The sequence below is a fragment of the Bombina bombina genome, chromosome 11, assembly GCF_027579735.1.
Source record: "Bombina bombina isolate aBomBom1 chromosome 11, aBomBom1.pri, whole genome shotgun sequence".
In the NCBI taxonomy this organism is placed as follows: domain Eukaryota; kingdom Metazoa; phylum Chordata; class Amphibia; order Anura; family Bombinatoridae; genus Bombina; species Bombina bombina.
This window is the reverse complement of record NC_069509.1, coordinates 4210725-4237415: the sequence shown is the minus strand read 5'-3', so window position 1 is coordinate 4237415 and position 26691 is coordinate 4210725. Positions and strand designations below refer to the sequence as shown.

The following is a 26691-nucleotide window of genomic DNA, read 5'->3' as shown; positions in this document are numbered from 1 at the left end:
AGTCCTGGTGGAAGGGATGACGGTTTCCGTAATTGAACCTGTCACCTTGTTCTCCGTTTTGTATATGATGATGATGTCTGTATCCATATTGTGGTCTTCCATAGTTATTCCATCTTGGCGATTGGTTGTACCCTTGATTCCATCTTGGGGAATGGTTGTAGCCAAATTGGGCCTTGTGTCTTTGGTTCCCTCCTAAAGGTGGCAAATAGTTCCTTTGATAGATAGGTTCTTCGGAATGGTGTGGAAAGAAGATTCTCTGAGGTTTCCTTTCAAATCTGGGGGGATAGTATTCTCTATCTTGTTGTCCCATCTTGCGTGTTTGGTTGTTGTACCTGTCATCCTCCCAGTTTTCTCTCATTCCATTATGACGATGGGAATTCCAATGGTTGTTATGTCGTTGTCCATTCCAGTTGTAATTATTTCTATCTGTATGCCAATTTGGATTGTTATGTGGAGGTCCAGTTTCACGGTTATCATAAGCGTTCCTTTGTTTATTGTGTTCATAGAATTGGTTCTCCCCTTTATATATGTGTGATTTGGGTTTGTCCTTTCTGTATGTGACTGTTGTCCATCCTCCTTCGTTTTCTTTGTTTGGATCGTTGCTGGAACTAGTGGATGGTTGAGTTTCCATATTTCGTTCACTGTTGGTGTTATTCTCATCTTTGTCCAAATTCTTTAAAAGATTGAGTTCTCTGTTTAGTTTCTTGCTTTTCTTAAGTGTGATATCGTCCCTAATTTTGGTGATTTTCTTATCAAGATTATCTTTTCTGTCTAGGATATCTTGAGTTTCAATGACTAGACCCTCTGGTCCAGCTAAATCAGCTTCATTATTTTTTATGTCTATGTCGACTTGTAATAGTATGGCTTCTCTGTGCTCAATTATAGTTTGCATGAGTGTCCTGGAGGCTGTTATTAGTGTGTCTGCCCATTTTTTATTAAAATCTGGATTGTCAGTTTGGAAGGCACAATCTTTTCTAACAATTAGCCCCTTTGGGATAATGTTGAGATCTAAGCATTTTCTCAGAAAGCTAATCTCTGCTTTGTATTTAACTTCTTGAATGAGAAGTTTCTCCAAATTTCTAAAGATGGAGTTAAAATCGAATTTGTCTGAACCATCTGGATTTACAGAGGATATATTGATATCTAATGTTATTTCTTTTCTCATAGAGTGTGTTATATTGAACATATTTGTTATTAGTATAGTTTTAGGAACGAGAAAGCTGCCGAGGGAATTTCTAGAGAGAACTGGATACTATGGTGGTGTGTGGTCTTCCCGACGGCGCTAACTTACAAGACTTAAGCTCCTATAACGATAGGGTCTCAGACTGTAAAACTGATTTTATCATATAAACAGTCCACCATTGAATGTTTTTAATTATTGTTTATTTATGAAGTAATATGGATCCATATACTTTTATGCTTTTATAAATCTGTTTGCAATTATAGACACCAAGCTATTGCTTTAATAAATTTGTTAATTTTAAAGCTATAATAAACCTGTAAATATTTTTTACACACTTGGGCTCCTTGTGCTGGTATACTTAACGACGAATTTTTATTTATACCCTCATTAGACTTAGCCTTTAAATAGGCGCTCCTAACACTAAACTATTCTGTTTAAAATCTTTAGTAGCTTCAACATAATATTTCAAAGCTCTTACTACATCCAAAGAATGTAAAGATCTCTCCTTTGAATTCTTAGGATTAGGACACAATGAAGGAACCACAATTTCTCTACTTATGTTGTTAGAATTCACAACCTTAGGTAAAAATTTAAATGAAGTCCACAACACTGCCTTATCCTGATGAAAAATCAGAAAAGGAGATTCACAAGAAAGAGCAGATAACTCAAACTCTTCTAGCAGAAGAGATGGCCAAAAGGAACAGAACTTTCCAAGAAAGTAATTTAATGTCCAGAGAATGCATAGGTTCCAACGGAGGAGCTTGTAAAGCCCTCAGAACCAAATTAAGACTCCAAGAAGGAGAGATTGACTTAATGACAGGTTTGATACGAACCAAAGCCTGTACAAAACAATGAATATCAGGAAGATTAGCAATCTTTCTGTGAAAAAGAACAGAAAGGGCAGAGATTTGTCCTTTCAAAGAACTTGCAGACAAACCTTTATCCAAACCATCCTGAAGAAACTGTAAAATTATAGGAATTCTGAAAGAATGCCATGAGAATTTATGAGAAGAACACTAAGAAATGTAAGTCATCCAGACTCGATAATAAATCTTCCTAGACAGATTTACGAGCCTGTAACATAGTATTAATTACTGAGTCAGAGAAACCTCTATGACTAAGAATCAAGCGTTCAATTTCCATACCTTCAAATTTAATGATTTGAGATCCTGATGGAAAAAAGGGCCTTGAGATAGGTCTGGTCTTAACGGAAGAGTCCAAGGTTGGCAACTGGCCATCCGAATGAGATCCGCATACCAAAACCTGTGAGGCCATGCTGGAGCCACCAGCAGCACAAACGAACGTTCCATTAGAATTTTGGAAATCACCTTTGGAAGAAGAACTAGAGACGGAAAGATAACAGAATTTATGCTTACCTGATAAATTACTTTCTCCAACGGTGTGTCCGGTCCACGGCGTCATCCATTACTTGTGGGATATTCTCCTCCCCTACAGGGAAAGGCAAGGAGAGCACACAGCAAGAGCTGTCCATATAGCTCCCCCTCTGGCTCCGCCCCCAGTCATTCGACCGACGGTTAGGAGAAAAAGGAGAAACTATAGGGTGCCGTGGTGACTGTAGTGTATAAAGAAAAGGAAAAAATTTTCAAACCTGATTTAAAAACCAGGGCGGGCCGTGGACCGGACACACCGTTGGAGAAAGTAATTTATCAGGTAAGCATAAATTCAGTTTTCTCCAACATTAGTGTGTCCGGTCCACGGCGTCATCCTTACTTGTGGGAACCAATACCAAAGCTTTAGGACACGGATGAAGGGAGGGAGCAAATCAGGTTACCTAAACAGAAGGCACAACGGCTTGCAAAACCTTTCTCCCAAAAACAGCCTCCGAAGAAGCAAAAATATCAAATTTGTAAAATTTGGCAAGTGTGCAGAGAAGACCAAGTCGCTGCCTTACATATCTGATTAACAGAAGCCTCGTTCTTGAAGGCCCATGTGGAAGCCACAGCCCTAGTGGAGTGAGCTGTGATTCGTTCAGGAGGCTGCCGTCCGGCAGTCTCCTAAGCCAATCGGATAATGCTTTTCAGCCAGAAAGAAAGAGGTAGCAATAGCTTTTTGTCCTCTCCTCTTACCAGAGTAAACGACAAACAAGGATGAGGTTTGTCTAAAATTCTGTGTTGCTTCTAAATAGAACTTTAAAGCACGGACTACATCTAAATTGTGTAACAAACGTTCCTTCTTTGAAACTGGATTCGGGCACAGAGAAGGAACAACTATTTCCTGGTTAATATTCTTGTTGGAAACAACTTTTGGAAGAAAACCAGGCTTGGTACGCAAAATAACCTTATCTGAATGGAACACCAGATAGGGTGGATCACACTGCAAAGCAGATAATTCAGAAACTCTTCTAGCAGAAGAAATAGCAACCAAAAACAGAACTTTCCAAGATAGCAACTTGATATCTATGGAATGTAAGGGTTCAAACGGAACCCCCTGAAGAACTGAAAGAACTAAATTTAGACTCCAAGGAGGAGTCAAGGGTCTGTAAACAGGTTTGATTCTGACCAAAGCCTGTACAAAAGCTTGTACCTCTGGCACAGCTGCCAGTCGTTTGTATAACAAGACAGATAAAGCAGAGATCTGTCCTTTTAGAGAAATCGCTGACAATCCCTTATCCAAACCTTCTTGGAGAAAGGAGAGGATCTTAGGAATTTTAATCTTACTCCAGGAGAATCCCTTGGATTCACACCAACAGATATATCTTTTCCATATTTTATGGTAAATCTTTCTAGACACAGGTTTTCTGGATCTATCACTGAATCTGAAAACCCACGCTTGGATAAAATCAAACGTTCAATTTCCAAGCAGTCAGCTGCAGAGAAATTAGATTTGGATGTTCGAATGGACCTTGTACTAGAAGATCCTGTCTCAAAGGTAGCTTCCATGGTGGAGCCGATGACATATTCACCAGGTCTGCATACCAAGTCCTGCGCAGCCACGCAGGAGCTATCAGAATCACCGAGGCCTTCTCCTGTTTGATCCTGGCTACAAGCCTGGGAAGGAGAGAGAACGGTGGAAACGCATAAGCTAGGTTGAACGACCAATGCGCCACTAATGCATCCACTAGAGTGGCCTTGGGATCCCTGGATCTGGACCCGTAGCAAGGAACCTTGAAGTTCTGACGAGACGCCATCAGATCCATGTCTGGAATGCCCCATAATTGAGTCAACTGGGCAAACACCTCCGGGTGGAGTTCCCACTCCCCCGGATAGAAAATCTGACGACTCAGATAATCCGCCTCCCAGTTGTCTACTCCTGGGATGTGGATTGCAGATAGGTGGCAGGAGTGATCCTCCGCCCATTTGATGATCTTGGATACCTCTCTCATCGCCAAGGAACTCCTTGTTCCTCCCTGATGGTTGATGTAAGCTACAGTCATGTTATCTGACTGGAATCTTATGTATCCGGCCTTCGCTAGATGAGGCCAAGCCCAGAGAGCATTGAATATCGCTCTCAGTTCCAGGATGTTGATCGGGAGAAGAGACTCTTCCCGAGACCATAAACCCTGAGTTTTCAGGGAATCCCAGACCGCGCCCCAGCCTGATAGACTGGCGTCGGTCGGGACAATGACCCACTTTGGTCTGCAGAAACTCATTCCCTAAGACAGGTGATCCTGTCTACTGGAGCATGCACAGTTGTAATGGTCTTAGATGAATTCGAGCAAAAGGAACTATGTCCATTGCTGCAACCATCACCCCTACTACTTCCATGCACTGAGCTATGGAAGGCTGCAGAATAGAGAGAAGAACTTGACAAGCGTTTAGAAGCTTTGACTTTCTGACTTCTGTCAGGAAGATCTTCATTTCAAAAGAATCTATTATTGTTCCCAAAAAGGGAACTCTTGTCGACGGAGACAGGGAACTCTTTTCTACGTTCACCTTCAACCCGTGAGAACTGAGAAAGGCTAGAACAATGTCTGTATGAGCCTTTGCCTTGGAAAGAGACGACGCTTGAATTAGAATGTCGTCCAGATAAGGTGCCACTGCAATGCCCTTTGGTCTTAGAACCGCTAGAAGGGACCCGAGCACCTTTGTGAAAATTCTGGGAGCAGTGGCTAGTCCGAATGGGAGAGCCACGAACTGATAATGTTTGTCCAGAAAGGCGAACCTTAGGAACTGATGATGATCTTTGTGGATAGGAATATGTAGATATGCATCCTTTAAATCCACGGTAGTCATATATTGACCCTCCTGGATTGTAGGTAAAATTGTTCGAATGGTTTCCATTTTGAACGATGGAACTCTGAGAAATTTGTTTAGAATTTTTAAATCCAGAATTGGTCTGAAAGTCCCTCTTCTTTGGGAACTACAAACAGATTTGAGTAAAAACTCCTGACCTTGTTCCACAGTTGGAACTGGGTGTATCACTCCCATCTTTAACAGGTCTTCTACACAATGTAAGAATGCCTGTCTACTTATTTGGTTTGAAGATAAGTGAGAAATGTGGAACCTTCCCCTTGGGGGTAGTTCCTTGAATTCTAGAAGATAACCCTGAGAGACTATTTCTAGTGTCCAGGGATCCTGAACATCTCTTGCCCTTGCCTGAGCAAAGAGAGAGAGTCTGCCCCCTACTAGATCCGGTCCCGGATCGGGGGCTACCCCTTCATGCTGTCTTGGTAGCAGCAGCAGGCTACTTGGCCTGTTTACCCTTATTCCAGCCTTGCATTGGTTTCCAAGCTGGTTTAGTCTGGGAAGCGTTACCCTCTTGTCTAGAGGCTGCCGAGTTAGAAGCCGGTCCGTTCCTGAAATTGCGAAAGGAACGAAAATTGGACTTATTCTTAGCCTTGAAAGGCCTATCCTGTGGGAGGGCATGGCCCTTTCCCCCAGTGATGTCTGAAATAATTTCTTTCAATTCTGGCCCAAAAAGGGTCTTACCTTTGAAAGGGATATTAAGCAATTTTGTCTTGGAAGATACATCCGCCGACCAAGACTTTAGCCAGAGCGCTCTGCGCGCCACAATTGCAAACCCTGAATTTTTCGCCGCTAATCTCGCTAACTGCAAAGTGGCGTCTAAAATAAAGGAATTAGCTAACTTAAGGGCGTGAATTCTGTCCATGACTTCCTCATACGGAATCTCCCTACTGAGCGACTTTTCCAGTTCCTCGAACCAGAACCACGCCGCTGTAGTGACAGGAATAATGCACGAAATAGGTTGAAGGAGGTAACCTTGCTGTACAAAAATCTTTTTAATCAAACCCTCCAATTTTTTATCCATAGGATCTTTGAAAGCACTATTGTCCTCAATGGGAAAGGTCGTGTGTTTGGCTAGTGTAGAAACCGCCCCCTCGACCTTAGGGACTGTTTGCCATATGTCCTTCCTGGGGTCGACCATAGGGAACAATTTCTTAAATATAGGAGGAGGGACAAAAGGTATGCCTGGCTTCTCCCACTCCTTATTCACTATGTCCGCCACCCGTTTAGGTATCGGAAAGGCATCAGGGTGCACCGGGACGTCTAGGAACTTGACCATCTTGCACAAGTTTTCTGGGATGACCAGATTGTCACAATCATCCAGAGTAGATAGCACCTCCTTAAGTAATGCGCGGAGATGCTCTGATTTAAATGTCACAACATTAGGTTCTGCCTGCTGAGAAATTCTTCCTGTATCAGAAATTTCTCCATCTGAGAAACCCTCCCTCACTGCCACTTCAGACTGGTGTGAGGGTATGACAGAAAAATTATCATCAGCGCCCTCCTGCTCTACAGTGTTTAAAACAGAGCAATCGCGCTTTCTCTGAAATGCTGGCATTTTGGATAAAATATTAGCTATGGAGTTATCCATTACTGCCGTCAATTGTTGCATAGTAACAAGCATTGACGTGCTAGAAGTACTAGGGGTCGCCTGCGCGGGCATAACTGGTATAGACACAGGAGAAGATGTAGAACTCTACTTCCTTCATCTGAGGAATCATCCTGGGCAACCTTACTATTTGCGACAATACTGTCCTTACTGTGTTTGGACGCTATGGCACAATTATCACATATATTTGAAGGGGGAACCACATTGGCTTCCATACATACAGAACATGATCTATCAGAAGGTACAGACATGTTAAACAGGCTTAAACTGGTTAATAAAGTACAAAAACCGTTTTAAAACAAAACCGTTACTGTCTCTTTAAATGTTAAACAGGGCACACTTTATTACTGAATGTGAAAAACTATGTAGGAATTATCCAATCTTTACCAAATTTTCACCACAGTGTCTTAATGCATTCAAAGTATTGCACCCCAATTTTCAAGCTGTTAACCCTTAAAATGTGGAAACCGGAGCCGTTTGCAATTTTAACCCCACTACAGTCCCAGCCACAGCCTTTGTTGTGACTTCAACTATCCCAGGGGGGTATTTCAAGCCTTCTAGAAACTTTTTCAGTGGACACCAGACCCTCTCACATGCATCTGCATGCACTGTACTTAAAAGAAACTGTGCAATAATGGCGCGAAAATGAGGCTCTGCCTAATACAGTGAAAGGCCCTTCCTGACTGGGAAGGTGTCTTAACTAGTGCCTGGCGAAAAAAAACGTTCCCCAAATAATAAAAGTGTGAAATCCACTTCAAACTTTAAATAAAAACTTAAACAATCGATTTAGCCCTTAAGAGTGTCCACCAGTTAATAGCCCATAATAAGCCCTTTATTCTTTCTAAGTCTAAGAAAATGGCTTACCGATCCCCATGAGGGAAAAATGACAGCCTTCCAGCATTACACAGTCTTGTTAGAAAATGGCTAGTCATACCTTGAGCAGAAAAGTCTGCAAACTGTTCCCCCCAACTGAAGTTCTCATCTCAACAGTCCTGTGTGGGAACAGCAATCGATTTTAGTTACTGCTGCTAAAATCATACTCCTCTTTTAAACAGAACTCTTCATCTCTTTCTGTTTCAGAGTAAATAGTACATACCAGCACTATATTAAAATAACAAACTCTTGATAGAAGAAATAAAAAACTACAACTAACACCACAAACTCCTCACCATCCCCGTGGAGATGCTACTTGTTCAGAGCGGCAAGGAGAATGACTGGGGGGCGGAGCCAGAGGGGGAGCTATATGGACAGCACTTGCTGTGTGCTCTCTTTGCCTTTCCCTGTAGGGGAGGAGAATATCCCACAAGTAATGGATGACGCCGTGGACCGGACACACCAATGTTGGAGAAATAGGCAGGATGATAATTCCAAGGAAGCGACAATACGTCCACTGCCTCCGCCTGAGGGTCCCTGGATCTGGACAGATACCTGGGAAGTTTCTTGTTCAGATGAGAGGCCATAAGATCTATTTCTGGAAGACCCCAGATTTGAACAATCTGAAGAAATACCTCTGGGTGAAGGGACCAATCGCCCGGATGCAACGTCTGGCGACTGAGATAATCCGCTTCCCAATTGTCTACACCTGGGATGTGAACCGCAGAGATTAGACAGGAGCTGGATTCCGCCCATACAAGTATCCGAGATACTTCTTTCATAGCCTGAGGACTGTGAGTCCCACCCTGATGATTGACATATGCCACGGTTGTGACATTGTCTGAAAACAAATGAACGATTCTCTCTTCAGAAGAGGCCAAAACTGAAGAGCTCTGAAAATCGCACAGAGTTCCAAAATGTTGATTGGTAATCTTGCCTCCTGAGATTCCCAAACCCCCTGCGCTGTCAGAGATCCCCATACAGCTCCCCAACCTGACAGACTCGCATCTGTTGAGATCACAGTCCAGGTTGGACGAACAAAAGAAGCCCCTTGGACTAAACGATGGTGATCTATCCACCACGTCAGAGTGTCGTACATTGGGATTTAAGGATATTAATTGTGATATCTATGTATAATCCCTGCACCACTGGTTCAGCATACAAAGCTGAAGAGGTCGCATGTGAAAACGAGCAAAAGGGATCGCGTCCGATGCAGCAGTCATGAGACCTAGAATTTCCATGCACAAAGCTACCGAAGGGAATGATTGAGACTGAAGGTTTCGACAGGCTGAAACCAATTTCAGACGTCTCTTTTCTGTTAGAGACAAGGTCATGGACACTGAATCTATTTGAAAACCCAAAAAGGTTACCTTTGTCTGAGGAATCAACGAACTCTTTGGTAAATTGATCCTCCAACCATGTCTTTGAAGAAACAACACAAGTTGATTCGTGTGAGATTCTGCAGAATGTAAAGACTGAGCAAGAACCAAGATATCGTCCAAATAAGGAAATACCGCAATACCCTGTTCTCTGACTACACAGAGAAGGGCACCAAGAACCTTTGAAAAGATCCTTGGAGCAAGGGCCACAAACTGGTAATGCTTGTCTAGAAAAGAGAATCTCAGAAACTGAAAGTGATCTGGATGAATCGGAATATGAAGATATGCATCCTGTAAATCTATTGTGGACATATAATGCCCTTGCTGAACAAAAGGCAGAATAGTCCTTATAGTTACCATTTTGAATGTTGGTATTCTTACATAACGATTCAATATCTTTAGATCCAGAACTGGTCTGAAGGAATTCTCCTTCTTTGGTACAATGAATAGATTTGAGTAAAACCCCAGACCCTGTTCCAGAACTGGCACAATTACTCCAGCCAACTCTAGATCTGAAACACATTTCAGAAATTCCTGAGCCTTCACTGTGTTTATTGGAATGCGAGAGAGAAAAACAATTTATGCTTACCTGATAAACTTATTTCTCTTGTAGTGTATCCAGTCCACGGATCATCCATTACTTATGGGATATTCTCCTTCCCAACAGGAAGTTGCAAGAGGATCACCCACAGCAGAGCTGCTATATAGCTCCTCCCCTAACTGCCATATCCAGTCATTCGACCGAAACAAACAGAGAAAGGAGAAACCATAGGGTGCAGTGGTGACTGTAGTTTAATTAAATTTTAGACCTGCCTTAAAAGGACAGGGCGGGCCGTGGACTGGATACACTACAAGAGAAATAAATTTATCAGGTAAGCATAAATTATTTTTTCTCTTGTTAAGTGTATCCAGTCCACGGATCATCCATTACTTGTGGGATACCAATACCAAAGCTTAAGTACACGGATGATGGGAGGGACATTAAACAGAAGGAACCACTGCCTGAAGAACCTTTCTCCCAAAAACAGCCTCCGTAGAAGCAAAAGTATCAAATTTGTAAAATTTTGAAAAAGTGTGAAGCTAAGACCAAGTCGCGGCCTTGCAAATCTGTTCAACAGAGGCCTCATTTTTAAAGGCCCAGGTGGAAGCCACAGCTCTAGTAGAATGAGCTGTAATTCTTTCAGGGGGCTGCTGTCCAGCAGTCTCATAGGCTAGGCGTATAATACTCCGAAGCCAAAAGGAAAGAGAGGTTGCCTAAGCTTTTTGACCTCTCCTCTGTCCAGAATAAACGACAAACAGGGAAGATGTTTGACGAAAATCTTTAGTATCTTGTAAGTAAAACTTCAAGGCACGGACTACGTCCAGATTATGTAAAAGACGTTCCTTCTTTGAAGGATTAGGACACAATGATGGAACAACAATCTCTTGATTGATATTCTTGTTAGAAACCACCTTAGGTAAAAACCCAGGTTTGGTACGCAGAACTACCTTATCTGCATGAAAAATCAGATAAGGAGAATCACAATGTAAGGCAGATAGCTCAGAGACTCTCCGAGCCGAGGAAATAGCCATCAAAAACAGAACTTTCCAAGATAAAAGCTTAATATCAATGGAATGAAGGGGTTCAAACGGAACTCCTTGAAGAACTTTAAGAACCAAGTTTAAGCTCCATGGGGGAGCAACAGGTTTAAACACAGGCTTAAATCTAACCAAAGCCTGACAAAATGCCTGGACGTCTGGAACTTCTGCCAGACGCTTGTGCAAAAGAATAGACAGAGCAGAGATCTGTCCTTTTAAAGAACTAGCTGATAAGCCTTTGTCCAAACCCTCTTGGAGAAAGGACAATATCCTAGGAATCCTAACCTTACTCCATGAGTAATTCTTGGATTCACACCAGTAAAGATATGTACGGCATATCTTGTGATAGATTTTCCTGGTAACAGGCTTTCGTGCCTGTATTAAGGTATCAATGACTGACTCGGAGAAGCCACGCTTTGATAGAATCAAGCGTTCAATCTCCATGCAGTCAGTCTCAGACAAATTAGATTTGGATGATTGAAAGGACCTTGTATTAGAAGGTCCTGTCTTAGAGGCAGAGTCCATGGTGGAAAGGATGACATGTCCACTAGGTCTGCATACCAGATCCTGCGTGGCCACGCAGGCGCTATTAGAATAACCGATGCTCTCTCCTGTTTGATTTTGGCAATTAGTCGAGGGAGCAGAGGAAACGGTGGAAACACATAAGCCAGGTTGAAGAACCAAGGCGCTGCTAGAGCATCTATCAGCGTCGCTTCTGGGTCCCTGGACCTGGATCCGTAACAAGGAAGCTTGGTGTTCTGGCGAGACGCCATGAGATCCACGACTTAGAAAATCCACCTCCCAGTTCTCCACGCCTGGGATATGGATTGCTGATAGGTGGCAAGAGTGAGTCTCTGCCCAGCGAATTATTTTTGAAACTTCTAACATCGCTAGGGAACTCCTGGTTCCCCCTTGATGGTTGATGTAAGCCACAGTCGTGAAATTGTCGGACTGAAATCTGATGAACCTCAGTGTTGCTGAGGCCAAGCCAGAAGAGCATTGAATATTGCTCTTAACTCCAGAATATTTATCGGAAGGAGTTTCTCCTCCTGAGTCCACGATCCCTGTGCCTTCAGGCAGTTCCAGACTGCACCCCAACCTAGAAGGCTGGCATCTGTTGTTACAATTGTCCAATCTGGCCTGCGAAAGGTCATACCCTCGGACAGGTGGACAAGAGACAACCACCAGAGAAGAGAATCTCTGGTCTGTTGATCCAGATTTAGCAGAGGGGACAAATCTGTGTAATCCCCATTCCACTGACTTAGCATGCATAATTGCAGCGGTCTGAGATGTAGGCGCGCAAATGGCACTATGTCCATTGCCGCTACCATTAAGCCGATCACCTCCATACACTGAGCCACCGAAGGGCGCGGAATGGAATGAAGAATACGGCAAGCATTTAGAAGCTTTGATAACCTGGACTCCGTCAGGTAAATTTTCATCTCTACAGAATCTATAAGAGTCCCTAAGAAGGAGACTCTAGTGAGTGGGGATAGAGAACTCTTTTCCTCGTTCACTTTCCACCCGTGCGATCTCAGAAATGCCAGAACTATCTCTGTATGAGACTTGGCAATTTGAAAGCTTGACGCCTGTATCAGGATGTCGTCCAGATACGGAGCCACCGCTATGCCTCGCGGTCTTAGAACCGCCAGAAGTGAGCCCAGAACCTTCGTAAAGATTCTCGGGGCTGTAGCCAAACCAAAGGGAAGAGCTACAAATTGGTAATGCCTGTCTAGAAAGGCAAACCTTAGGAACCGATGATGATCTTTGTGAATCGGTATGTGAAGGTAGGCATCCTTTAAGTCCACTGTGGTCATGTACTGACCCTCTTGGATCATGGGTAAGATAGTCCGAATAGTTTCCATTTTGAAAGATGGAACTCTGAGGAATTTGTTTAAGATCTTTAGATCCAAAATTGGTCTGAAGGTTCCCTTCTTTTTTGGGAACCACAAGCAGATTTGAATAAAAACCCTGTCCTTGTTCCGTCCGCGGAACTGGATGGATCACTCCCATTACTAGGAGGTCTTGCACACAGCGTAGGAATGCCTCTTTCTTTATCTGATTTGCAGATAACCTTGAAAGATGAAATCTCCCTTGTGGAGGGGAAGCTTTGAAGTCCAGAAGATATCCCTGAGATATGATCTCCAACGCCCAGGGATCCTGAACATCTCTTGCCCACGCCTGGGCGAAGAGAAAAAGTCTGCCCCCTACTAGATCCGTCGCCGGATAGGGGGCCGCTCCTTCATGCTGTCTTAGAGGCAGCAGCAGGCTTTATGGCCTGCTTGCCTTTGTTCCAGGACTGGTTAGGTTTCCAGGCCTGCTTAGATTGAGCAAAAGTTCCCTCTTGTCTTGAAGCGGAGGAAGTTGATGCTGCACCTGCCTTGGAATTTCGAAAGGCACGAAAATTAGACTGTTTGGCCTTTGATTTGGCCCTGTCCTGAGGAAGGGTATGACCCTTGCCTCCAGTAATGTCAGCAATAATTTCTTTCAAACCAGGCCCGAATAAGGTCTGCCCCTTGAAAGGAATGTTGAGTAATTTAGACTTTGAAGTCACATCAGCTGACCAGGATTTGAGCCATTGCGCCCTACGCGCCTGGATGGCGAATCCGGAATTCTTAGCCGTTAGTTTAGTCAAGTGAACAATGGCATCAGAAACAAATGAGTTAGCTAGCTTAAGTGTTCTAAGCTTGTCAACAATTTCAGTCAATGGAGCTGTATGGATGGCCTCTTCCAGGGCCTCAAACCAGAATGCCGCCGCAGCAGTGACAGGTGCAATGCATGCAAGGGGCTGTAAAATAAAACCTTGTTGAATAAACATTTTCTTAAGGTAACCCTCTAATTTTTTATCCATTGGATCTGAAAAAGCACAACTGTCCTCAACCGGGATAGTGGTACGCTTTGCTAAAGTAGAAACTGCTCCCACCACCTTAGGGACAGTCTGCCATAAGTTCCGTGTAGTGGCATCTATTGGAAACATTTTTCTAAATATAGGAGGTGGGGAAAACACAACTTATACTTACCTGATAAATTTATTTCTCTTGTGGTGTATCCAGTCCACGGATCATCCATTACTTGTGGGATATTCTCATTCCCAACAGGAAGTTGCAAGAGGACACCCACAGCAGAGCTGTAATATAGCTCCTCCCCTAACTGTCATAGCCAGTTATTCAACCGAAAACAAGCCGAGAAAGGAGGAACCATAGGGTGTAGTGGTTACTGTAGTTTAAATTTAAAAATTACCTGCCTTAAAATGACAGGGCGGGCCGTGGACTGGATACACCACAAGATAAATAAATTTATCAGGTAAGCATAAATTGTGTTTTCTCTTGTAAGGTGTATCCAGTCCACGGATCATCCATTACTTGTGGGATACCAATACCAAAGCTAAAGTACACGGATGAAGGGAGGGACAACGCAGGAACTTAAATGGAAGGAACCACTGCCTGTAAAACCTCTCCCCCAAATATAGCCTCCGAAGAAGCAAAAGTATCAAATTTGTAAAATTTTGAAAAAGTATGAAGCGAAGACCAAGTCGCCGCCTTGCAAATCTGTTTAACAGAAGCCTCATTTTTAAAGGCCCAAGTGGAAGCCACAGCTCTAGTGGAATGAGCTGTAATCCTTTCAGGAGGCTGCTGTCCAGCAGTCTCATAGGCTAAGCGGATTAAGCTTCTTAGCCAAAAAGAAAAAGAGGTTGCCAAAGCCTTTTGACCTCTCCTCTGTCCAGAGTAGACAACAAACAAAGCAGATGTTTGACAAAAATCTTTAGTAGCTTGTAAGTAAAACTTTAAAGCACAGACCACGTCCAGATTGTGTAACACAAGGATGGAACCACAATCTCTTGATTGATATTCTTGGAAGATACCACCTTAGGTAAGAACCCAGGTTTGGTACGCAGGACTACCTTATCCGTAGGACAAATCAGATAAGGAGAATCACATTGTAAGGCAGATAGCTCAGAGACTCTACGAGCCGAGGAAATAGCTACCAAAAACAGAACTTTCCAAGATAAAAGTTTGATATCTATGGAATGAAGAGGTTCAAACGGAACTCCTTGAAGAACCTTAAGAACCAAGTTTAAGCTCCATGGTGGAGCAACAGGTTTAAACACAGGCTTGATTCAAACTAAAGCCTGACAAAATGCCTGAACGTCTGGAACATCTGCCAGACGCTAGTGCAAAAGAATAGACAGAGCAAAAATCTGTCCCTTTAAGAAACTAGCTGACAATCCTTTTTCCAAACCTTCTTGGAGAAAAGATAAAATCCTAGGAATCCTGACCTTACTCCATGAGTAACCCTTGGATTCACACCAATAAAGATATCTACGCCATACCTTATGAAAAATTTTCCTGGTGACAGGCTTTCGTGCCTGTATTAAGGTATCAATAACTGACTCGGAGTAGCCACGCTTTGATAAAATCAAGCATTCAATCTCCAGGCAGTCAGCCTCAGAGAAATTAGATTTGGATGGTTGAAAGGACCCTGAAGTAGAAGGTCCTGTCTCAGAGGCAGAGACCATGGTGGAAAGGATGACATGTCCACTAGATCTGCATACCAGGTCCTGCGTGGCCACGCAGATGCTATCAGAATCACCGATGCTCTCTCCTGCTTGATCTTGGCAATCAGTCGAGGGAGCAGAGGAAACGGTGTAAACATGTAAGCCAGGTTGAAAGACCAGGGCGCTGCTAGAGTATCTATCAGTGTCGCCTTGGGATCCCTGGACCTGGATCCGTAACACGGAAGCTTGGCATTCTGGCGAGACGCCATGAGATCCAGTTCTGGTTTGCCCCAACGGACAATCAGTTGTGCAAAAACCTCCGGATGGAGTTCCCACTCTCCCGGATGAAAAGTCTGACGACTTAGAAAATCCGCCTCCCAGTGCTCTACACCTGGGATATGGATAGCTGATAGGTGGCAAGAGTGAATCTCTGCCCAGTGAATTATTTTTGAAACTTCTAACATCTCTAGGGAACTTCTTGTTCCCCCTCGATGGTTGATGTAAGCTACAGTCGTGATGTTGACCGACTGAAATCTGATGTACCTCAGAGTTGCTAACTGAGGCCAAACCTGAAGAGCCTTGAATATCGCTCTTAGTTCCAGAATATTTATTGCAAGCAGAGACTCCTCCTGAGTCCACGATCCCTGAGCCTTCAGGGAGTTCCAGACTGCACCCCAACCTAGAAGGCTGGCATTTGTTGTTACAATAGTCCAATCTGGCCTGCAAAGGTCATACCTTTGGACAGATGGACCCGAGATAGCCACCAGGGAAGAGGATCCCTGGTCTCTTGGTCCAGATTCAGTTGAGGGGCCAAATCTGTGTAATCCCCGCTCTACTGACTGAGCCTGCATAGTTGCAGCGGTCTGAGATGTAAACGTGCAAACGGCACTATGTCCATTGTCGCTACCATTAAGCCGATTACTTCCATACACTGAGCCACCAAAGGGCGCGGAATGGAATGAAGAACCCGACAGGAATTTAGAAGCTTTGATAACCTGGACTCCGTCAAGGTAAATTTTCATTTCTACAGAATCTATCAGAGTCCCTAGAAAGGAAGCTCTTGTGAGTGGGGATAGAGAACACTTTTCCTAGTTCAGTTTCCACCCATGCGACCTCAGAAATGCCAGTACTACGTCCGTATGAGACTTGGCAATTTGGAAGTTTGACGCCTGTATCAGGATGTCGTCTAAATAAGGGGCTACTGCTATGCCCCGCGGCCTTAGGACCGCCAAAAGCGACCCTAGAACCTTTGTAAAGATTCTTGGGGCTGTAGCTAATCCAAAGGGAAGAGCTACAACTGGTAATGCCTGTCTTGAAAGGCAAACCTGAGAAACCGATGATGTTCTTTGTGTATCGGAATGTGAAGATAAGCATCCTTTAGATCCACTGTAGTCATATATTGACCCTCCTGGATCAGTGGTAGGATGGTACGAATAGTTTCCATCTTGAACGACGGAACTTTGAGGAATTGGTTTAAGATCTTTAGATCCAAAATCGGTCTGAAGGTTGACTCTTTTTTGGGAACCACAAACAGATTTGAGTAAAAACCCTGTTCCTGTTCCTCCTTTGGAACTGGATGGATCACTCCCATAACTAGGAGGTCTCGTACACAGTGTAAGAATGCCTCACTCTTTATCTGGTTTGCAGATAATTGTGAAAGGTGAAATCTCCCTTTTGGGGGGGAAGCTTTGAAGTCCAGAAGATATCCCTGGGATATAATTTCCAACGCCCAGGGATCCTGAACACCTCTTGCCCATGCCTGGGCGAAGAGTGAAAGTCTGCCCCCTACTAGATCCGTTAACGGATAGGGAGTCGTTCCTTCATGCTGTCTTAGAGGCAGCAGCAGGCTTTTTGACCTGCTTACCTTTTTTCCAGGTCTGGTTTGGTCTCCAGACCGTCTTGGATTGAGCAAAAGTACCCTCTTGTTTATTATTAGAGGAAGTTGATGCCGCACCTGCCTTGAATTTTCGAAAGGCACGAAAATTAGACTGTTTGGCCCTAGATTTGGACCTGTCCTGAGGAAGGGCACAACCTTTTCCTCCCGTGATATCAGCAATAATCTCCTTCAAACCAGGCCCGAATAGGGTCTGCCCCTTGAAGGGAATGTTAAGTAGCTTAGATTTTAAAGTCACGTCAGCTGACCATGATTTAAGCCATAGCGCTCTGCGCGCCTGTATAGCAAAACCAGAATTCTTAGCCGTTAGTTTATTCAAATGAACAATGACATCAGAAATAAAATAATTGGCTAGCTTAAGTGCTCTAAGTTTGCCAAGTATGTCATCCAATGGAGTCTCTACCTGTAAAGCCTCTTCCAGAGACTCAAACCAGTACGCCGCAGCAGCAATGACAGGGGCAATGCATGCAAGGGGCTGTAGGATAAAACCTTGTTGAATAAATATTTTCTTAAGGTAACCTTCTAATTTTTTTATCCATTGGCTCTAAAAAAGCACAACTGTCCTCGACAGGGATAGTAGTACGCTTTGCTAGAGTAGAAACTGCTCCCTCCACCTTAGGGACTGTCTGCCATAAGTCCCGTGTGGTGGCGTCTATTGGAAAACATTTCTCTAAAAATAGGAGGGGGAGAGAACGGCACACCTGGTCTATCCCATTCCTTAATAATTTCTGTAAACCTTTTAGGTATTGGAAAAACATCAGTACACACCGGCACTGCAAAGCATTTATCCAGTCTACAAAATTTCTCTGGCACTGCAATGGTATCACAGTCATTCAGAGCAGCTAAAACCTCCCTAAGTAACACTCTGAGGTGTTCAAGCTTAAATTTAAATGTAGAAATATTAGAATCAGGTATCTTTCCTGAGTCATTAACATCACCCACTGACTGAAGCTCTCCTTCCTCAGCTTCTGCATATTGTGAGGCAGTATCAGAAATGGTTCTTAAAGCGTCAGTATGCTCTGCATTTTGTCTCACCCCAGAGCTATCTCACTAACCTCTAAGTTCAGGTAGTCTGGCTAATACCGCTGACAGTGTATTATCCATGACTGCCGCCATGTCTTGTAAAGTAAACGCTATGGGCGCCTTAGATGTACTTGGCGCCATTTGAGCGTGAGTCCCTTGGGCGGGAGTCAAAGGGTCTGACACGTGGGGAGAGTTAGTTGGCATAACTTCCCCTCGTCAGATTAATCTGGTGATAATTTTTTAAAAAAACAGAATATGATCTTTATTGCATAAAATGAAATCAGTACATTTGGTACACATTCTAAGAGGGGGTTTCCACCATGGCTTTTAAACATAATGAACAAGGAGTTTCTTCTATGTCAGACATGTTTATACAGACTAGCAAGCTTGGAAAACACTTTAAATCAAGTTAATAAGCAAATATAAAAAACGGTACTGTGCCTTTAAGAGAAACAAATTTTGTCAGAATTTGAAAAACAGTGAAAAAATGCAGTAAATCAAACGAAATTTTTACAGTGTATGTAATAGGCTAGCAGAGCATTGCATCCACTTGCAAATGGATGATTAACCCCTTAGTTCAAAAAACGGATCAAAAAAACGAAATATACTTTTTTTTTTCTTTTTTTTAACAGTCACAACCAACTGCCACAGCAAGCTGTGGTCCTACCTTCCCCAATAAACTACTTTGGAAAGCCTTTGAGCCCTTTAGAGATGTCCTATAGCATACAGGGGACTCCTGAGGGAAGCTGGATGTCACAGTTTGTAATTTTAACTGCACCAACTGTAACTTTTATACTATAACAGTGGAAAGCCTCAGTAAACTGTTTCTAGTCAAAATTTAAGCCAGCCATGTGGAAAGAACTAGGCCCCAATAAAGTTTTATCACCAATGCATATATAAAAACGATTAAACATGCCAGCAAACGTTTATATTGCAATATCATAAGGGTATTACCCCTGGGAGTAAGCATGATACCAGTCGTTATTAAATCACTGTATTCAGGCTTAACTTACATTAATCCGGTATCAGCAGCATTTTCTAGTGTTTTCCATCTCTAGAAAAAATTATAACTGCACATACCTGATAGCAGAATAAACTGCACGCCATTCTCTCGCTGAAGTTACCTCATCTGTGTAATCCCCTCAGACATATGTGAGAATAGCAATGGATCTTAGTTACAACCTGCTAAGATCATATAAACATCAGGCAGATTCTTCTTCTATTTACTGCCTGAGATAAAATAGCACAACTCCGGTACTATTTAAAAATAACAAACTTTTGATTGAAGAAAATAAACTATCTATATTTAACCGCTCTCTCCTACAACATCCTAGCTTGTTGAGAGTTGCAAGAGAATGACTGGGTATGACAGTTAGGGGAGGAGCTATATTACAGCCTCTTGCAACTTCCTGTTGGGAATGAGAATGTCCCACAAGTAATGGATGATCCGTGGACTGGATACACCTTACAAGAGAAAAGGGCACCCCGGGCCTATCCCACTCCTTACTAATAATTTCTGTAAGCCTTTTAGGTATTGGAAAAACATCAGTACTCACCGGCACTGCATAGTATTTATCCAGCCTACACAATTTCTCTGGCACTGCAATTGTGTCACAGTCATTCAGAGCAGCTAATACCTCCCCAAGCAATACACGGAGGTTCTCAAGCTTAAATTTAAAATTAGAAATCTCTGAATCAGGTCTCCCCGAATCAGAGACGTCACCCACAGACTGAAGCTCTCCGTCCTCAGGTTCTGCATATTGTGACGCAGTATCAGACATGGCTCTTACAGCATCTACGCGCTCTGTATCTCGTCTAACCCCAGAGCTATCGCGCTTGCCTCTCAATTCAGGGAATCTGGATAATACCTCTGACAGGGTATTATTCATGATTGCAGCCATGTCCTGCAAAGTAATCGCTATGGGCGTCCCTGATGTACTTGGCGCCATATTAGCGTGCGTCCCTTGAGCGGGAGGCGAAGGGTCCGACACGTGGGGAGAGTTAGTCGGCATAACTTCCCCCTCGACAGACCCCTCTGGTGACAATTCCTTTATAAAGACTGATCTTTACTGTTTACGGTGAAATCAATACATTTAGTACACATTCTCCTATGGGGCTCCACCATGGCTTTTAAACATAATGAACAAGTATCCTCTGTCTCAGACATGTTTGTACAGACTAGCAATGAGACTAGCAAGCTTGGAAAACACTTTAAAGCAAGTTAACAAGCAATATAAAAAACGTTACAAAATTTGAAATAACAGTGAAAAAAGGCAGTTACACAAACAAAATTTTTACAGTGTATGTAACAAGTCAGCAGAGCATTGCACCCACTTGCAAATGGATGATTAACCCCTTAATAACAAAAACAGAATAATAAATGACAAAAAAACGTTTTTTAAACACAGTCACAACAACTGCCACAGTCTACTGTGATTGTTACCCTCCTCAAACACGACTTTGAAGCCTTTTGAGCCCTTCAGAGATGTCCTGTATCATGCAGAGGGAAGCTGAATGTCTGTCAGTATTTTTATCTGCACAGAAAAGCACTAAAATAGGCCCTTCCCACTCATATTGCAACAGTGGAAAGCTTCAGGAAACTGTCTCTAGGCAGAAATCAAACCAGCCATGTGGAAAAAAACTAGGCCCCAATAAGTTTTGTCACCAAACATATATAAAAACGATTAACATGCCAGCAAACGTTTTATATTACATTTTTATAAGAGTATGTATCTCTATTAATAAGCCTGATACCAGTCGCTATCACTGCATTTAAGGCTTTACTTACATTAATCCGGGAAAAGCAGCATTTTCTAGCAAATTCCATCCCTAGAAAATATTAACTGCACATACCTTATTGCAGGAAAACCTGCACGCCATTCCCTCTCTGAAGTTACCTCACTCCTCAGAATATGTGAGAACAGCCATGGATCTTAGTTACTTCTGCTAAGATCATAGCAAATGCAGGCAGATTCTTCTTCTAAATACTGCCTGAGATAAACGGCACACTCCGGTACCATTTAAAAATAACAAACTTTTGATTGAAGAAATAAACTAAGTATAAAACACCACTCTCCTCTTACGACCGCCATCTTTGTTGAGGGTTGCAAGAGAATGACTGGATATGGCAGTTAGGGGAGGAGCTATATAGCAGCTCTGCTGTGGGTGATCCTCTTGCAACTTCCTGTTGGGAAGGAGAATATCCCATAAGTAATGGATGATCCGTGGACTGGATACACTTAACAAGAGAAAAATCTCTTCGCAAGCGGCCTTACCTTGAAACCTATTCTGTACCCTTGTGAAACAATGTTCTGAATCCAAAAGACTGTGAATCGAATTGATCCAAATGTCTTTGAAAAATCGTAACCTGCCCCCTACCAGCTGTGCTGGAATGAGGGCCGCACCTTCGTGTGGACTTGGGAGCTGGTTTTGACTTTCTAAAAGGCTTGGTTTTATTCCAGATTGGAGAAGGTTTCCAGACAGAAACCGTTCCTTTAGGGGAAGGGTCAGGCTTCTGTTCCTTATTCTGACGAAAGGAACGAAAACGATTAGCAGCCCTGTATTTAACTTTAGATTTTTTGTCCTGAGGCAAAAAAGTTCCTTTCCCCCCAGTAACAGTTGAAATAATAGAATCCAACTGGGAACCAAATAATTTATTACCTTGGAAAGAAAGAGAAAGCAAAGTTGACTTAGAAGACATATCTGCATTCCAAGTTTTAAGCCATAAAGCTCTTCTAGCTAAAATAGCTAAAGACATATACCTGACATCAACTCTAATGATATCAAAGATGGCATCACAAATAAAGTTATTAGCATGTTGAAGGAGTTTAACAATGCTATGAGCATTATGGTCTGATACTTGTTGTGCTAAAGCCTCCAACCAAAAAGTGGAAGCGGCAGCAACATCAGCCAAAGAAATAGCAGGCCTAAGAAGATTACCTGAACATAAATAAGCTTTCCTTAGAAAGGATTCAATCTTCCTATCTAAAGGATCCTTAAAGGAAGTACTATCTGCCGTAGGAATAGTAGTTTGTTTAGCAAGAGTAGAGATAGCCCCATCAACTTTAGGGATTTTGTCCCAAAACTCTAATCTGTCAGGGTGGCACAGGATACAATTTCTTAAACCTTTGAGAAGGAGTAAATGAAGTACCCATATTATTCCATTCCCTAGAAATCACTTCAGAAATAGCATCAGGGACAGGAAAAACTTCTGGAATAACCATTGGAGGTTTAAAAAACGAATTTAAACGCTTAGTAGATTTAGTATCGAGAGGACTATATTCCTCCATCTCTAAAGCGATTAAAACTTCTTTAAGTAAAGAGCGAATAAATTTCATCTTAAATAAATATGAAGATTTATCAGTGTCAATATCTGAGACAGAATCCTCTGAACCAGAAAAATCCTCATCAGAAACAGACAAATCAGAATGATGACGGTCATTTAAAATTTCATCTGAAAAATGAGAAGTTTTAAAAGACCTTTTACGTTTACTGGAAGGAGGAATAACAGACATAGCCTTCCTAATAGATTTAGAAACAAATTCTCTTATATTAACAGGAACATCCTGAGTATTAGATGTTGAGGGAACAGCAACAGGTAATGGTATATTACTAATGGAAATACTATCTGCATTAGCAAGCTTATCATGACATTCAGCACAAACAACAGCCGGAACAGGTACCACAAGTTTACAACAAATGCACTTAACTTTGGTAGAACCAGCATCAGGCAGCGTCTTTCCAGAAGTAGATTCTGATCCAGGGTCAATCTGAGACATCTTGCAATATGTAATAGAAAAAAACAACATATAAAGCAAAATTATCAAATTCCTTCAATGACAGTTTCAGGAATGGGAAAGAATGCCAATGAATAAGCCTCTAGCAACCAGAAGCAATGAAAAAAAGACTGAAATAATGTGAAAAAAAAGTGGAGACAAGAATGACGCCCACATTTTTTAGCGCCAAAAAAGACGCCCACATTATTGGCGCCTTAAATTTTTTGGCACCAAGAATGACGCCACATCCGGTAACGCCAACATTTTTGTCGCAAAACGTAAAAAAAATGACGCAATCACGAACAAATTCCGGCGTCAAGTATGACGCCGGAAATGACAAAAAACTTTTTTGCGCCAAAAAAGTCTGCGCCAAGAATGACGCAATAAATTGAAGCATTTTCAGCCCCCGCGAGCCTAACAGCCCACAGGGAAAAAAAGTCAATTTGAAAACAATTTTAAGGTAAGAAAAAATTGATTATTCATATGCATTAACCCAAATAATGAAACTGACTTGTCTGAAATAAGGAATATTGATCATCCTGAATCAAAGCAAATATAAGTTTAAAGACATATATTTAGAACTTTATATATAAAGTGCCCAACCATAGCTTAGAGTGTCACAAAAAATAAGACTTACTTACCCCAGGACACTCATCTACATATAGTAGATAGCCAAACCAGTACTGAAACGAGAATCAGTAGAGGTAATGGTATATAAGAGTATGTCGTCGATCTGAAAAGGGAGGTAAGAGATGAATCTCTACGACCGATAACAGAGAACCTATGAAATAGATCACGTAGAAGGAGACCATTGAATTCAAATAGGCAATACTCTCTTCACATCCCTCTGACATTCACTGCACACTGAGAGGAAAACCGGGCTCCAGCCTGCTGCAAAGCGCATATCAACGTAGAATCTAGCACAAACTTACTTCACCACCTCCACGGGAGGCAAGGTTTGTAAAACTGAATTGTGGGTGTGGTGAGAGGTGTATTTATAGGCATTTTGAGGTTTGGGAAACTTTGCCCCTCCTGGTAGGAATGTATATCCCATACGTCACTAGCTCATGGACTCTTGCTAATTACATGAAAGAAACTGGAAAGTGCACAATACAATTCCTAAGACCTTAGAAGATTATTAAATTGAAATTCATTCTATGGCCTACTCTCTATTTGCCACTTCACATGTGGAGATCCTTGTTTGATAAACTATTACATTAATGCAATAAAGGCCTGACAAGCAACCACTAGGTCTCACTGTTACTCTTACATCCCTTTTACTCTGGATAGAGAATTTTTAAATTGTATGCTTTTTCCCATCTTTAAGTGTTCAAATAAAGTTTAATTTTTTAATATCCTTTTTGCCTCTACGATCAATCTGGGCAAAGAGTGCTAAAAAGCATTTCTTTCTAGGGAACCTCAATCCCAATTGTTCATAATAATTTGAATCAAAATGCTAGCACCACTCCTCATGAGGAAATACTAAACTGATACTGATATGTCAAGTATCTTGTGAACCACTATAGCAGAGGAGTCTGCCTTTATAGTCCCCTTGCCATCGCGTGTGGAGTATACACTGGAAGGAGGCTAGGGAAGATTCCCTGCGACACCCAAAGCTAACTCCCCCCAACTTTTACTAAGCTACCTCCTTTCAGTAGACTAGGCAAAGAATTACTGGGGGAATAGGGTAAGTGGGAAGAATACCTAATGCTTTGGCTGGGGTGTCTGCCTCCTACTGGTGACCAGGTGTTGTAATCCCTGTCAGTAGAAAGAAATAGCGAGAGCACTAGGCTAGCTGATGCAGATCGGTCACTGGTTCCTGAGTTACATGAAAGTCACAAGAATCAGCCGTGAATCGATCTTTAAGATGACAACAATGACTTATGGATTTGCCCCACACAGCTCTACTGGCATCACATCTTCCTGGTCTGTCTACCACTTGTAGCAGACCTAGATGTGCTGCCACAACTGTGAGGAAATACATTTCCCAGTAAGTAGTTTTATACATTCTTTTGCATTATTTGTACCGTAACATACAAAAAAGTTTCCTCTCATCAGGGAATAACAAATGTTAAATGGTTATTAGCCTGTGCCCCCTCAAAATCAGTGCTGCCCAACTAAAAGCACAGGTGAGCACTAGAGGCAATGCCCACTCCCCCGCACCTATATCACGGTTCAATAGATGTGTTCTCACCTTCTCTACATTACTCCAAAACTGTCGTACTTCTTTAGCAATGGAAATAGCGATGCGCTTGAGCTTGGCCTGCTCCTCGCGACGTGCTCTCTCCTCTTTCTGCTTCTGCTCCTCATGATGGCGCACAACCATACGTACCAACTACAAAGAGATGGAATCAACAATAAAAACAAATTATAACAGACACTGTGCACCAAATGTCCATCCGAGTGTGATGCAACGGCACTGAGCAGGCAGCTGCATCGTTATCCAGAAGAATACTCTAGCACCAGCTACCAAACCAGAGCCAAAAATGAGCAGCACAGGTCTGTTTAATAGTGCAGAATACATAGATGCACACAAATCACAACAGATATTCTGCAGGTCTCACCTTCCTGGCCACCCCTCTCTTCCAGCGGCGCTCCTGAGCAAAGTCTGCAGAGAGCCACTGCATTTCCTCACACAGATAGTCCCAATGCACCTTGGGCCGTGTTGGTTCTGGTACTTTAGACAGACGACGAGGATGCCAGAAACCTTCTTTCCGAAGTTCTGCAATTCGGTTTTCAATTTCAGCTTCCTGTAGATGAGACGGGGGGGGGGGGGGATTACTTGACGTTCAGTAGTGCTCATGTGACATTGACTACAGGGACTTTAGTATCTGTCAAAATAAATCGCAAAAACAAATTTATTTTCTTGTTTGTGAGAGTCCACAACCTTACTCTTGGGAATTCAGCGCTTGGCCACCAGGAGGATGCAAAGACACCTCACACCAGAGCTTTAAGTGGAATGAGCCGTAATTCTCTCAGGAGGCTGCTGTCCAGCAGTCTCAGAAGCAAACAAATCATACTTCCTAACCAGGCCTTCTGACCCTTAAACTTTCCAGAGAAAACAACAAAACAGGGCAGAAGATTGCCGAAAATCTTTGGTAGCTTAAAAGGTAAGATTTTAGACCATGCACCACATCCAAGTTATGCAAAAGACGTTCCTTATAAGAAGGATTAGGACAAAAACAAAAAATTTCTGAATAATGTTTCGAACAGAGACAACCTTAGGGAGAAACCTCAATCTAGGACGTACGACCGCCTTATCTGCATGAAAAAAAATTATGCTTACCTGATAAATGTATTTCTTTGACACAGTGAGTCCATGGATCATCTAATTACTATTGGGAATATCACTCCTGCCCTGCAGAAGGCGGCAAAGAGCACCACAGCAGAGCGGTTAAATATCACCTCCCTTCTTTCCCACCCCAGTCATTCGACCGAAGTAAAGGAGAGAAAGGAAGCAACAAGGTGCAGGTGTCTGAAGTATATAACAAACCAACAACCTGTCTATAGAACAGGGCGGGAAGTGGACTCATCGTGTCAAAAAAGAAATACATTTATCAGGTAAGCATACATTTTCTTTTCTTTTTAATGACACAAGTCCACGGATCATCTAATTACTATTGAGAATCAATACCCAAGCTATTGTACACAGATAAGGGAGGGACAAGACAGGGAAC

At 42.5% G+C, this 26691-nt stretch overlaps 1 protein-coding gene across 1 annotated transcript in view; it reads right to left on the bottom strand.

Annotated features, from left to right (window-relative positions):
* The window catches only part of SRCAP (Snf2 related CREBBP activator protein), a gene marked incomplete at its 3' end in the record, with an annotated part of 711452 nt that overhangs the window by 560429 nt on the left and 124332 nt on the right, over positions 1-26691 (bottom strand). The window contains 2 exon segments of the mRNA XM_053695102.1: positions 25209-25349; positions 25579-25764. Of these exon segments, the coding sequence (XP_053551077.1) occupies positions 25209-25349; positions 25579-25764 (327 nt within the window).